This window comes from Crinia signifera, chromosome 3 (assembly GCF_055691185.1).
Source record: "Crinia signifera chromosome 3, ASM5569118v1, whole genome shotgun sequence".
In the NCBI taxonomy this organism is placed as follows: domain Eukaryota; kingdom Metazoa; phylum Chordata; class Amphibia; order Anura; family Myobatrachidae; genus Crinia; species Crinia signifera.
The window spans coordinates 245,119,680-245,133,482 of NC_139219.1; the positions used below are offsets into that span (position 1 = coordinate 245,119,680).

At 45.3% G+C, this 13,803-nt stretch overlaps 1 protein-coding gene across 3 annotated transcripts in view; it reads left to right on the plus strand.

Annotated features, from left to right (window-relative positions):
- PHC3 (polyhomeotic homolog 3) overlaps positions 1 to 13,803 on the plus strand; it is a 79,404-nt gene that overhangs the window by 6,489 nt on the left and 59,112 nt on the right. For all 3 annotated transcript variants that reach the window (XM_083177790.1, XM_083177788.1, XM_083177789.1), the window contains exon 2: positions 6,068 to 6,199. In XM_083177790.1, coding sequence (XP_083033916.1) covers positions 6,089 to 6,199 — 111 coding nt within the window. In that variant the 5' untranslated portion in view covers positions 6,068 to 6,088. The remainder of the gene's footprint in view (positions 1 to 6,067; positions 6,200 to 13,803) is intronic.

The following is a 13,803-nucleotide window of genomic DNA, read 5'->3' on the forward strand; positions in this document are numbered from 1 at the left end:
TTTTAGAGATAAAGGGGGGTGTTCAATATGGGATATTCAGTCGGAATCCTGAGCCATTTTTGCCTGCAGCTCGACAGCCGGTATTCAATTTTTCAACGGGGGAATGTCGGAAAGTGGGCGTGTCGGCGAAAATGGCCGTGATTTTGACAACCCGCGGCCGTGTGCGACAAAGCAGATCCAACATGTTTTACAGTCAAATCTGTTTTGTCTGAATCCACCTTCAATGCTGTTTAAAATAGCAGCCAATATTGAATTTCCCCCAAAGTAATAAAGTCAATCTGAGGAAAGCTGTTTCATTATACAATATTTGGCTCTTACATACAGATCCAACAATAAGGAAAGTGCTTCAGCTGTTGGCCATGTTTTCATCTACTTTCATCCACAGCATACAAGTGTGCTGTCTTACAATGGAACAGTTCACTTTGTATGATCAGAAACAGGCTTCAAAGGATTACATTAGTAAGTCAAGCACCACCAAGAATTTTCTCCTGTCCTGTCAAAGCGCAAGGTTAATGGCTCATAGAATTTCACTCTCCATTCCACAATGGTTAATACTGTTTATAGACTCCAATGCTGCAGGCTGGAGAAATCCTCTCTTCAGAGATTGTACAAAGATGTTTCCTGACATCTCTGATGATTTTGCACTGTGCATATGCAGAAATAGAGCTTCGATGTCCCTCACAGTGCCCCAAATTCTGCAGCATGATTAACCTGCTGGCATTTAGGGGTAGCGACAGGAAGCCATCCAGTAAACATTAGGACAGTGGTTCCCAAACTGTGTGCCATGGCACCCTGGGGTGCCTGGGGACACTTGCAGGGGTGCCTCGGGTTGGTGGTCCAGGAGTAATTCACATTCAAATTGGTCAGTATAATAAGTAAAACTATTGTTTGTGGCTTCAGATTATAAAATAAGGTAGTGCTACTATTAACTGGGACAGGTGTAAAATGTCATATATAACATTTCCAGTGTACGTTTAAACAAATGTGTTTTCGTTAATTGAATTCTCCACTATCTACTTATTATTTATATTTTATTCCGAGAATGCAGCGTTCTCAAATGAACCAAGTCAAATTGAAGGACTTGTGTAACGTGTTTTACAGTTTTATAATACTGTGGCAAAGAATGTGACCTGGCAGAATTTAAAAAAAAGCAACTATCCACAGATATATCAAAAATATCCAGCTTTCCAATGAAATAAGTTTCAAAAAGAATCCAAGTCGTACACCGAAGCTAGCGACCCAAAGAAATATGGAGGAGATCAAGAAGCTTTACAGGAAGAACCCCTCCAGTACTGGGGCTGCAGCGGCAAAGAAAATGAAAAGATCTTGGGTAGGAAGAATTAAAGTCGAGAAGTTGGGCAATAAGGCCATAACAAAAAAAACGGTACTTGTGGAGTATCACGGCTCCCACGACCTGCATCGTATGCAGATCGTATGCTAAAAATCGCATCGCATGCGATCAAATCGCATGCGATGCGATGCGATCGCACCAGATTTTGCACTGAAATGCATCAGAATGCATTGAAATGTGTATTAAACTTGTGAAATGCCCCCAAATGCCATTTTCATAGTGCACCACCCCCCACTATCAACGTCAACCCGAAGCGTGGCGAGCGCAGCGAGCCCGCGAGGGGCGGCGGTACGCGTCCTACGACCTTTTCATACCCCCACTATCCACGTCGGCGTGGAGTTGAGAATAGAATAGTGTGGCGAGCGCAGCGAGCCACCGAGCCCGAAGCGTGGCGAGCGCAGCGGATACCATCACAGCTATACGCGTCCCCTCGCGGGCTTCACAGGTATCCGCGTCCCCTCGCGGGGCTCGCTGCGCTCGCCACGCTTCGGGCTCGGTGGCTCGCTGCGCTCGCCACGCTTCGGGCTCGGTGGCTCGCTGCGCTCGCCACACTATTCTATTCTCAACTCCACGCCGAAGTGGATAGTGGGGGTATGAAAAGGTCGTAGGACGCGTACCGCCGCCCCTCGCGGGCTCGCTGCGCTCGCCACGCTTCGGGTTGACGTTGATAGTGGGGGTGGTGCACTATGAAAAATGGCATTTGGGGGTATTTCACTACTTTAATACACATTTCAATGCATTCTGATGCATTTTTGTGCAAAATCGGGTGCCATCGCATCGGATGCCATCGTATGGCATCCGATGCGATTGCATACGATTTTTGAGCTAAAATGCTCAAAAATCGGTAAAACATCGTATCGCATCGTATGCCACTACATATGGCATACGATGGCATACGATTTTTGAGCAAAAATGCTCAAAAATCGGTAAAACATCGCATCGCATCGTATGCCACTACATATGGCATACGATGGCATACGATGGGAGCCGTGATACTCCACAAGTACCAAAAAACCTCTGTCAAATAAACCCAAGGTCTAGAACCACGCATCCAAGCAGCATGCAAAACACTTTATCGCAAAATGCAACAAAAAATCCTCATCATTGATGATAAGACATACATCACTGTGGACCCATCGGAGCACCCAAAAATGGCTTTTTATCATTCAGAGAAGGGTGCCAAAGTTGAATATCAACACAAATTTAAGATCAAAAGTAAATTTCCTAAGAAATTCCATGTTTGGCAAGCTCTTGACTCTGATGGAAATGGTTCAGAACCCTTTGTTAGTAACACCTGCATGGACCAACGGGTGTACCTTGAAAATTGTATTAAAGGTGTATTAGTACCCTTCATCCACCAGCATCATTCTCTAGAATCGGTACTCTTCTGGCCAGGCATGACAACATGCCATTATGCAAATGCTGTCATTAACCATCTTCAGGATATTCAGCTCGAATTTGTATGTTGAGAAGCAAACGCTCCGAATTTTCCCCAGTGTAGACCTATTAAACGATTTTGGGCTCTATGTAAAAAGAGATATTCAGACCATCCCAGAAAACCCAAAACTTTGATTGGAATCAAGAGAATTTGAAAAAAAAAACGCTTTGTGAAGGGGAAAAAAGTCAGGGCAGTAGCCAACAAAGGAGTAAAGAAGTCAATGGAGGATGGTGTTTTGTAGCTAAGACCTTTGACTGCTTGTATCTGAAATTGTAATTAAATATATTGTGTTGTATAAGAGTTATGACAAAATTTGTCCAGTCTCAATAAGAAATTTTTGGCCTAGGGGGGTGCCGTGAATAGGTTTCTGATACTCTAGGGTGCCGTGATTCAAAAAATTTGGGAAACACTGCAGTAGGGGGGATATTGGCCCCGTTTCTGGGTCTGGTGAAGCCGGTAGATGCAGCTTGACTGGGAGAGGCTGCGTGAATTAACCAGAAGTTCTGAGTAATCTGATGTCTGATGTCTTAAATGTCTAATGGTGATGATATTAAGCCAATGCTTCATATTGGGACACAGATTCATATCTAAAGCTCCGCACACACGCAGCAATATTATTGCTGAGCAATACTGACTTAAAATTGCTCAGCAATCATATTGCTCAGTGTCCCGTTTTTATCAGCAACCACAAATGAATGGGGTGTCTGCTGATTAGCTGAGAGAGCTCTCTCAGCCAATCAGTGGCCGCCCATTCATTTATATGGGAGTTTTTAAATCTGCCCGGCCGTCACTACAGCAGGGAGAATAACTCTTCTGCTTGGTGCTTCCCCAGTCTGCAGACTATAGTGTCAGTAGCACCGCTAGCACATGCCGAGTTATGGCCCTGATTCGATGCAATACATTGCAGGTGCTTAAAAGCATCTGCAATGTGTCCCTGACGGTCCAAATGCGATTTATAAGGGGTGACATTTAATGGGAATGCAATTTTTAGTAAGGTTCTGAAATCACTGATTATTGCATTTTCCAAAATCTCTTTTTTTTATTTTTTCAATTGACTATTTATTTAATGGAATGCGAATTTGCAGGTGCGATATGGTTCGATTTTAAGTCATGAAAATTTGCAAATTAGTGGGCATGTGTAAATTTTAGTCATGAAAATGTGCGAATTAGTGGGAATGTGTGAATTTTAGTCATGAAAATGTGCGAATTTTTAAATATGTGCGATTTTTTTTTTTTAAGACTTGAAAGTGTGCGGTACAGGTATTTAGTGAAAAAAAATGGTGTGGGGTCCCCTTCCTGAGCATAACCAGCCCTGGACTGGTTCCAAAAATATGGGGGCAAAAAGCGTAGGGGTCCCCCGTATTTCTGAAATCAGAGTCTGACTGGTCTTGGTTCCAAAAATACGGGGGACTAAAAAAAACTGGGGGTCACACATATTTTGAAACCACCACTTGGCTCCAACAGACCACAGTATCATGCCACAGCTGGGGGACACTTTTTACGTAAGGTCCCCTGGCCGCACCATGCTCACTGTGACTGGTCAGCCTTGGATGGGGTGCCTGGGGGGTGGGGACCACCTCAATAAAGGGGTCCCCCCCCCCCCAGGCTTCACCCATCCAAGGCTAAAGCCTGGGTCTGTCCCCAGCGTCTCTAGGCTGATAAGTGTAAAATTAAATAAAAAAATATTGCTTTTTACAGTCCCAGCAAGGTGAACAATAAGTCCCAACATAGCGGGCATTAATGGGCCCCCTTGGACTTTCTAGTTCACCTGTAAAAATAATGTTCAAATAAAAACACACACACAGAAAAGTATAACATTAATACATACACTAATTTGACACTACAATACATACCATTCCTGGCTCCAGCGGTGACTTTGTGCTGCAGCTTCACCCCTGCGGGGTGAGCTGGCTCTCCTCGCACTGACTGTGGGGTGAGCCGGCTTCCTCCTCATTAATCACAGTGGGTATCCATGCTGTCATTCTGTTAAAAAAGCACTCATCCCTGATTGGCTGTAAGCATCTCCAAGGAGTTCAGAATGTGTAATTTTCAGAAAAAATTGCGGTTTTTACCGCAATTCACAATAAGTTGTCGATTTTCAGAAAAACATGTGAATTCGGCTGTTTTTTTTTTTACAAAAAATCACAAAAGTCGAGATGTCAATCCCAGATCTCCAGGATCTGAACCAATGGGCATGGCACCACCGTGCATCGGATCAGATCTGATGTCAAACACCTCCAATTTGGCTATTATTCATCTGATCCATCTGGCTTATCATCGGAATCGGATAAAAACAGGCCAAATCGGAGCAGTGTATAGGCAGCTTTAGATCATGAAGTTCACTAGTTTAAGTTCTACATAAAATGTGCTCATATACAGTATAGGGCAGGGGTTCCCAATCTTTTTTGATTCACGGCACCCTAGAGAATCAGAATTTTTTTCACGGCACCCCTAGGTCCAAAAAAAAATTTATTTGATTGGGTTTATATGCGATTCTTATTGGCAGTTATGTGGTAAAGGGCAGGATTTGCTTCTGTTTGTACACATTCTATGATTGGCAGCCACCAGCACTGGTTTTGCTCATAAATAATTAACCATTAATAATTTGAGTTGGTCCTGGACCACCAAGCCGTGGCACCCCTGCATGTGTCCCGAGGCACCCCAGGAAGCCACGGCACACAGTTTGGGAACCACTGGTATAGGGCAAAGTACCAAGTAGTTTTGTCAAACTACCCCCCACCTTCCCCACACACACATCTTCGGTTCAGTTGGGGATGTTATCTTTGAGTGTGGCACTAGCCTACAGCATCATAGCCTGGCACTAAACTGTCATTACATCATATCTCCTAACATGACCCACTCCATGAGGGACACAATGCTCTGTTCCTGAACTTTCCTTTTAATGTATGATTGTCATCACCTGTTTCACACAGGTTAATTACTAAGAAAGGTGCTTCACCACAGGTGATGGCAATCATAAATGAAGGGGAAGTCCAGAAACAGAGCAATGTGTCCCTCCTGGAGAGGGTCATGTTGGGGGGTATTTTATATTAAGCAGCTAGTGACTTCACAGGTGATCAGAGGGCGCTGCCGTGAAAAAAAAAAAACAGTGATTGCATGACATTATCCACCAGGAATCCATCTAGGTTTGCTTAGTGGTACTGGATAGCCTTAGATAATTCTGAAATAGAAATATCTATTATCATGTTCTCAAGAAAAGCATGTCACTGTAAAAAGAGTTATTTATTTTAAACTGTGTTTGCTTCTTTCCAAAACAGCTTACATATGACAGTGGAGACATGGAGAATGAACATAATGTAACAACATCCTCAACATCTCCTTCAACCAGCACCCCCATGTCCCATCCTCCACCTATCTCTGTCTACAGCTCAGACCGCCATGCTGTGCAGGTATTTCAGTACCCATTAATGAACATAGGGGTAGATTTATTAAGCTCGGTAAAGTGATAAAATGTCTGTTTTTTATCACCAGCCAATCAGCTCCTACCTGTCATTTTTCAAACCAAGCATGTAACTTCACAGGTAGGAGCTGATTGGCCGGTGAAACTTACTAAAGGAAATTTGTAAAAAATAGGTGTATTTGTATCCAGAAATACACTTATTTTTGACATTTACTATCCCGAAAATATGGCAATTCGTATTCGTATTGATAGCACATCAATACAACTACGAATTGCCGTATTTTCGGGATAGTAAATGTCAAAAATAAGTGTATTTCTGGATACAAATACACCTATTTTTTTTACAAATTTCCTTTAGTAAATTTCCCCCTTTATCACTTCACAGAGCTTAATAAAACTACCCCTCTGTATTGAAATATTACTTGGAATTAAACATTTGTTTGTGTGGCTTTCATTGGCCAGTATTCAGTGCCTCAGATTCCCCGTAGTTTACAGAAAATCTGGGATTTATCCGGGCTAACAGGGATTTTTTCTGCTGAAATAACGATTTTCCTGGGCTGCAAGTGAACAGCGCCGATTCGCCGCGATTCACTGGTGGTTTTCAATGGGGTTTTTAGTCAAATTCGCCGAGAGTGTATTCAATGCTTAAATGGAGAACGGCTTTCTCCAGTGATTTTCGACATGATTCACCGTTTTGCATTAGTCATCTTTTTAAGGTGAACTGGAATGTGATTTTTTTAAAATAAAGTTTTGTTTTTTTTGGGGGGGGGGTTCTGTGAAGATGCATGCTAATTTTATTCATGTGCTTGCAGCACATGAATATATATTAAATTTTTAATAAAACATTTTTTATTGCACATTCGCCAGCAGGGGGCCAGGAACTGCTCATTAATATTCTTATATTCACTGCACACTGGTCCTGATAATTAAATATGCAGTAGCAGGACCAGTGCAGTGGCTCCCTATTCCAGTCCCCTGCCAGCTCTCCCTGTGTCCCTGCCAGCCCTCCTTCACCCCCACAGTGTCCGGCACAGGCAGGGAGGCTTCCATCTCCCTGCCTGCCGCGGGTTAAAATTCGCCACCAGGGGCAGCGAGTCCCTGAGGCGTTGAATAGGGGGTGAAGGAGGAATGACAGCGAATGCACCAGCCCTCCGGAACCCGGCGATTGTGCAGCCAATCCAAAACAGGATTCGCTGCACAAGGTGAATGATGTCACTGAATACCTGCCTTTGTGTCAGATGTTACCATGTCTCTGAGAAGCTAAAAGATATGGCTTGATAATGTGTTCGCTCTATTTTATGGTGTATTTAACTAAGAGTCTGATCATCTTATCATGTTCAGTCATGCATTCCTGCTATTTGAGGACAGCCTGAGATCTGACATAGGCAGGGATATAACAAACTGTATCATCAGAGTGTTCACGTCAGCTGGAGATAACTTAGCCGTGAGCCCAAATGGCTGCAGCAGAGGTGTCACTAGGGGAGGAGGGCACCACAGTGCCGACTCTTGCTCAGTAACAGTAAGCCGCTGCCCTGCAACATTACAAGGGAGCACATGTCCCCTTGTAGGAGCTGGCACTGCAGCCAAGGTGCTCTCCGGGGCAGCCAACATCTCCCAGAATCCCACAAAAATGGGGGTTCAGTCTACAAAGTCACATCCCCAGCAGTGAGGCCATGCACCCTAACCCACAGGGACATGCTAATTTCTCCCGCGTGCGGCTTTGGCGCCTAGACTATAGACCCTGCCACATCCGGTTTCCAAAGAGGTAGGGACTCCACTGGGCTGCAGTTACCCTCTTTTGATATTCGTGAGAACAAGGATGCATGTGACAGGGGCGGTGTCATGCCGGAAGAAGGGAAACAGAGGTAAAAAGAAAATCCTAAACTGCAAAATGGCAAGGCTCCCCAAACGTAAAGAGTAGAGATGTGAGACTGTGATCTAACTGCTGCTACAAGACAACTGCGGTGTTGTACCCCCTACAGTTAGTGGACTCCATATGTCTAACTTGTTTGGGCTATGCTTACCACAGGTATAGTTGGTACAAAGTATGTTACTGGCTACTCAATCCCCACTATCCACATGACATGGGAAACTATTTTTATTTCTGCCACTTTGTATTCGATAGATATATAGGTGAAATAGACTTTCTGTGAGAGTGTGCTGATGTACAGAAGGGTTCCCACAATTGAGGGCACAGGAGGCCAGAAACTCAGGGTGAATTTACTAACGTGGGAGTTCTATTGAATATAGGATTTTGCCCATAGCAACCAATCAGATTCTACAGTATAGAATCTGATTGGTTGCTGTGGGCAGAATTCCATCTTCAATAGAACTCCCATCTTAGTAAAGTTACCCCTCAGTAAGGTAAACTGCTGACCCTGCCAGGCCTTATCCAGGGGTCTGGCTACCAAACACATGGAGCTAAAATTGGCTCAAAGTAAATAGCCCACACAGTAACCCTGAAGCTTGGATGCCAGTTATCAAGATTAGATGTGTTCCTGTGTTATGGAAATATATAGAATATTTCGAGAGCGCACATGTGTTGAAAGGGGAAGAAAAAAACAAAAATCGGGCACACAGCAAATTTAACTAAATTAGGTGTTCATTCTTGTGTCTCTAAATATATCACACAAAAACCTAGGACGCACTCTGAGAAGGAGATTAAAGAACCAAACTTGTTTTTCTTACCTGTGATGCTGCCTGCCCCTGCACTGCTGTGTCCTTGTGATGCTGCCTGCCCCTGCACTGCTATGTCCCTGTGATGCTGCCTGCCCCTGCACTGCTGTGTCCTTGTGATGCTGCCTGCCCCTGCACTGCTGTGTCCCTGTGATGCTGCCTGCCCCTTCACTGCTATGTCCCTGTGATGCTGCCTGCCCCTGCACTGCTGTGTCCCTGTGATGCTGCCTGCCCCTGCACTGCTATGTCCCTGTGATGCTGCCTGCCCCTGCACTGCTGTGTCCCTGTGATGCTGCCTGCCCCTGCACTGCTGTGTCCCTGTGATGCTGCCTGCCCCTGCACTGCTGTGTCCCTGTGATGCTGCCTGCCCCTGCACTGCTATGTCCCTGTGATGGTGCCTGCCCCTGCACTGCTTTGTCCCTGTGATGCTGCCTGCCCCTGCACTGCTATGTCCATGTGATGCTGCCTGCACTGCTGTGTCCCTGTGATGCTGCCTGCCCCTGCACTGATGTGTTTTTTTTTTAATTCTGCCTGCCCCTGCACTGCTGTGTCCCTGTGATGCTGCCTGCCCCTGCACTGCTGTGTTCCTGTGATGCTGCCTGCCCCTGCACTGCTATGTCCCTGTGATGCTGCCTGCCCCTGCACTGCTGTGTCCCTGTGATGCTGCCTGCCCCTGCACTGCTGTGTCCCTGTGATGCTGCCTGCCCCTGCACTGCTGTGTCCCTGTGATGCTGCCTGCCCCTGCACTGCTATGTCCCTGTGATGCTGCCTGCCCCTGCACTGCTTTGTCCCTGTGATGCTGCCTTCCCCTGCACTGCTATGTCCATGTGATGCTGCCTGCACTGCTGTGTCCCTGTGATGCTGCCTGCCCCTGCACTGATGTGTTTTTTTCATTCTGCCTGCCCCTGCACTGCTGTGTCCCTGTGATGCTGCCTCCCCCTGCACTGCTGTGTCTCTGTGATGATACCTGCCTCTGCTCTGCTGTGTCCATGTCCTGCTGCCTGTCCCTTTTCTGCTGTGTCCCTGTGATGCTGCCTGTCCCTGTGATGCTGCCTGCCCCTGCACTGCTATGTCCCTGTGATGATACCTGCTCTACAATGCTCTGTCCCTGTGATGCTGCCTGCCACTGCCCACTCCTCTTCGTAACAATTCCTAATAGCTATCCATGTGTATAGTGTTCCAAGGAAGATTTGTTGTGTTAGCCCCAGGGGGTTCCATGTTCTGAGCATGAGCCAATAAATGCATATATTCATCAGTGTGTGGTGTTGTATGCAGCCTTGTAGTGCATCCGAATAAAGGAAAAAAAAAGGAGGAGTCTGGCGCCCTATATCAGATAAAATATAAATGTAACCAATTAGAAATTAACCAAAGATTAAAAGGTCCACTCCTACAACTAAGTGCTGCTGTTTTGTGGGGAGTTGCTCAAGCTCCTCAGAGAGCGATACAAAACATAGACAACACAATTCAAAACTGTGCAGAGGTCGAGGTAATATTTAAGCAATATAATTGAATTATAAGGATAAAAATAAAAAATAAATTACAAATAAAGCATAATGTCATAGTTGGCCTTAGTGATTAGCTTTCAAATATCGACAATCTGATGGAAACAATACCAATGTTAAGCCCGATAGACCCCCTAATGGAAAGAGTTAGTAATGCACTCATGCAGTGTTAGTTCTGTGTTATGATAAGCAAGCACATAGTTGATGAGAATAGTGCACTGCAAGTTTCTGTTAATGCATGAATTAGTGGGGTTGTTAGTTCCAACAGAGGAATATTTGTACAACATAGTCCTTTTTATGTCTGGCCAGACATTAAATGAATTATACCTTTTAGTGTTGACACGTAGTGTAGAATACTCATCTCCCAGCTGCTGGTGCTGAATCACCCGGATCATGCAGCTTTATCCGGCGCTTTGAGGATTTAACAGGAAATATGTGCCGTGTCCACTTCAGGTTCTGCTAGCAGTTGCAGTGATATCCGAAAGGTATGGGGTTTCTGATGTTACTGACGTGTTTCCCCGCCTGCTCTGCGCTCTCAGCGGCTTTCTCAAAGAAATCTGATTTTACTTTTTTCCACTAAAATTTGGCTTATAAGGAACTATATTCCAAGGTCCGACCTAGATGTTTAATAGGATATCCATATGTCTAAGGTGCCATGGGGGTGATTCTAGTTGGTTTGCAAAAGCAAACTCCTTCTTTAATGGTCAAAACCATGTGCACTGCAGGTGGGGCAGATGTAACATGTGTAGAGAAAGTTACATTTGGGTGAAATATTTTGTTTCTATGCAGAGTAAACACTGGCTGCTTTATTCTTACACTGCAATATAGATTTCAGTTTGAACACACCCCACCCAAATGTAACTCTCTCTGCACATGTTACATCAGCCCCACCTGTAGTGCACATGGTCTTGTCCATTAGAGAAGAAGTTTGCAGTTGCAAATCAACCAGAATCAACCCCTACCAAAACTTTGGGGACCACTGGTCTAAACAGTAAGAAGAATTGCAGTTGCCAATAATGACCAGCTGGATGTTTTATTTTATCCCCCATACAGTATTAGATTCCCTGGGTACCCATTTATCATGTATTTGTGGCTAATCTACCCCCCCCCCCCCCCCAGAAAAAAAAAATTGGGGGGTTTAGCTGCAAAAGATTAAGTATCCCCGTATGTACCTAGGAGGGACCTGCTGCAATCCTTCCTTCCATGCCATCAGTCACATCACCCATAGGTTTATATGGGAGATGTAATACAATATATCAATATTGGGCAATATCACATCGGCTTCCACAGCTACCGACATTCTAGATCATGGGTCTTCAAACTGTGGCCCTCTAGATGTTGTGAGACTACATGTCCCATGCATTGCCACATTTTTTCCTATAAGAGCATGCCAAAACTGTCAGGGCATGCTGGGACATGTAATTCCACAACATCTGGAGGGCCACAGTTTGAAGACCCATGTTCTAGATGGCTGTAGCCGATTGTATCATATGGGCTACAGACTGCACTGCCTGTGGGCCAGTGCGGTCAGAGGGCTAACCTTGCATGCGGAGCTCCTGTCAAATCCCATTGTGTATGTGATCCCATAGTTAATGGGCCCCTTAACTACACTCTAGCTCAGTGGTAGCTAACTCCAGTCCTCGAGAGCTACCAACAGTTCACATTTTCCAGACACCCTAGCTGCTGCACAGGTGCACTCATTACTGACTAAAACATTTTAAAAGATCCACAGGTGGAGCTAATTACTTCACTTGTGATTCTGTGAGGAGATCTGGAAAACATTAACGGTTGGTAGCTCTCGAGTACTGGAGTTGGCTACCCCAGCTCTAGTTCCTTGTTACATTTCCTGTATGTGCAACTCTGTGTAATTTAGGGATATTCATTAGATAGTCCACTAGGTGGTACTGTTGAACAACATAACAAAAAACACAGTGCATCCTCTCATACTGCTTTCACATTGCCTAAACGTTTAAGACCCTTTAATTTGAAAGGGGTCTGAGCAACTTCACCCCTTTCACATTGCAGGTGAAAGTCGGTATATTACCGTTTTAAACCCCTTTGACACCGCACAAAAGTACCGGGTCTCAAGCAGGTTTGCAGTGTGAAAGCAGGGGGGAGAACAGGACAGACAGTAGCTAGACCAGGGCTATTTTTGTGCAGGCTCCAGCAGGAACTGTGGCCCTTATTCTAGTTCACTGTTTCTGACAAAATATTTCTTAGATGGACAAAACCATGTGCACTGCAGGTGAGGCAGGTGTAAAACCCCATTCAAATCTAATTATCTCTGCACAAGTAACACCTGCCTCAACTGCAGTGCACATGGTTTTGTCCATCTAAGAAATATTTTGTCAGAAAGAGTGAACTAGAATAAGGGCCACAGTTCCTGCTGGAGCCTGCAGAAAAATAGCCCTGAGCTAGACAGTGCAGTGCATATTTAATGAGCGGGACCCACTCGTTACATATGCACATATGTAATGAGCGGGTTCCGCTCATTAAATATTCACTGTGCTGATAACCAGCTCAGTGCTCACTGCTGCCTTAGTCCCATATACCAGTTCAGAGCCATTCACATTGCATAAAAACGGCTCTGAACCGTGCTTTTTACCGGTATGCAAGTACCGTTTATTTGTAACCGGTAATTGCAGACTGGCGCTTTCACACTGCAGCTCTAACCGTTTTAAAAGGCTAAAAAAAAATAGCAATATACCGGTTAACCCCTTCAGTGGAGTTTTTTTTTTTGGAGCGTTCCCCACTGGGTGAGTTTTTTTGGAATCTGGACTATTTGTCTACAACAAGAAGATAGACAGCCATTAGGTCGACACTATTAGTTCGACATGCCTTTAGGTCGACATACCATTAGGTCGACACTGCCACTAGGTCAACAGTGTCTAGGTCGACAGTCAAAAGGTCGACATTGTTTTTTTCACTGTTATTTGAGCCGACGTGCCGACAGGCGGTATTTCATGCCCTACCATCCACTACGGCAGGGGTGGGGAACCTCAGGCCCGGGGGGCGTATGCGGCCATCGTAGCCGGTCTGAGTGGCCCTCCCACCCGCCTGGCAGTTTTGCTGGGAGTCAAGTACAGGGGAATTCTGGCGAGAGGTCGGTAGTTCTCGCGAGATTCCACTTAATCAACAGCAGCCGGGGACTGTCAGTCCTAGTCAGCGGCAGCCGCCGGAGCGTGGTACGGCTGCAGCAGGACAATTTGTAAGGGAAATTTTTACATATGGCCCCCAAAGGATTTTTTTCCCCATACAAACGGCCCTTGGCACAAAAAAGGTTCCCAACTCCTGCACTACGGCGTGGAGTTAGATTATAATAGTGTGCCGAGCGCAGCGAGGCACCGGGCCCGGAGCATTGCGAGCGAAGCGAGGGACTGCGGCTCACTTCCAACTGTGTCCATGTTGACTGTGT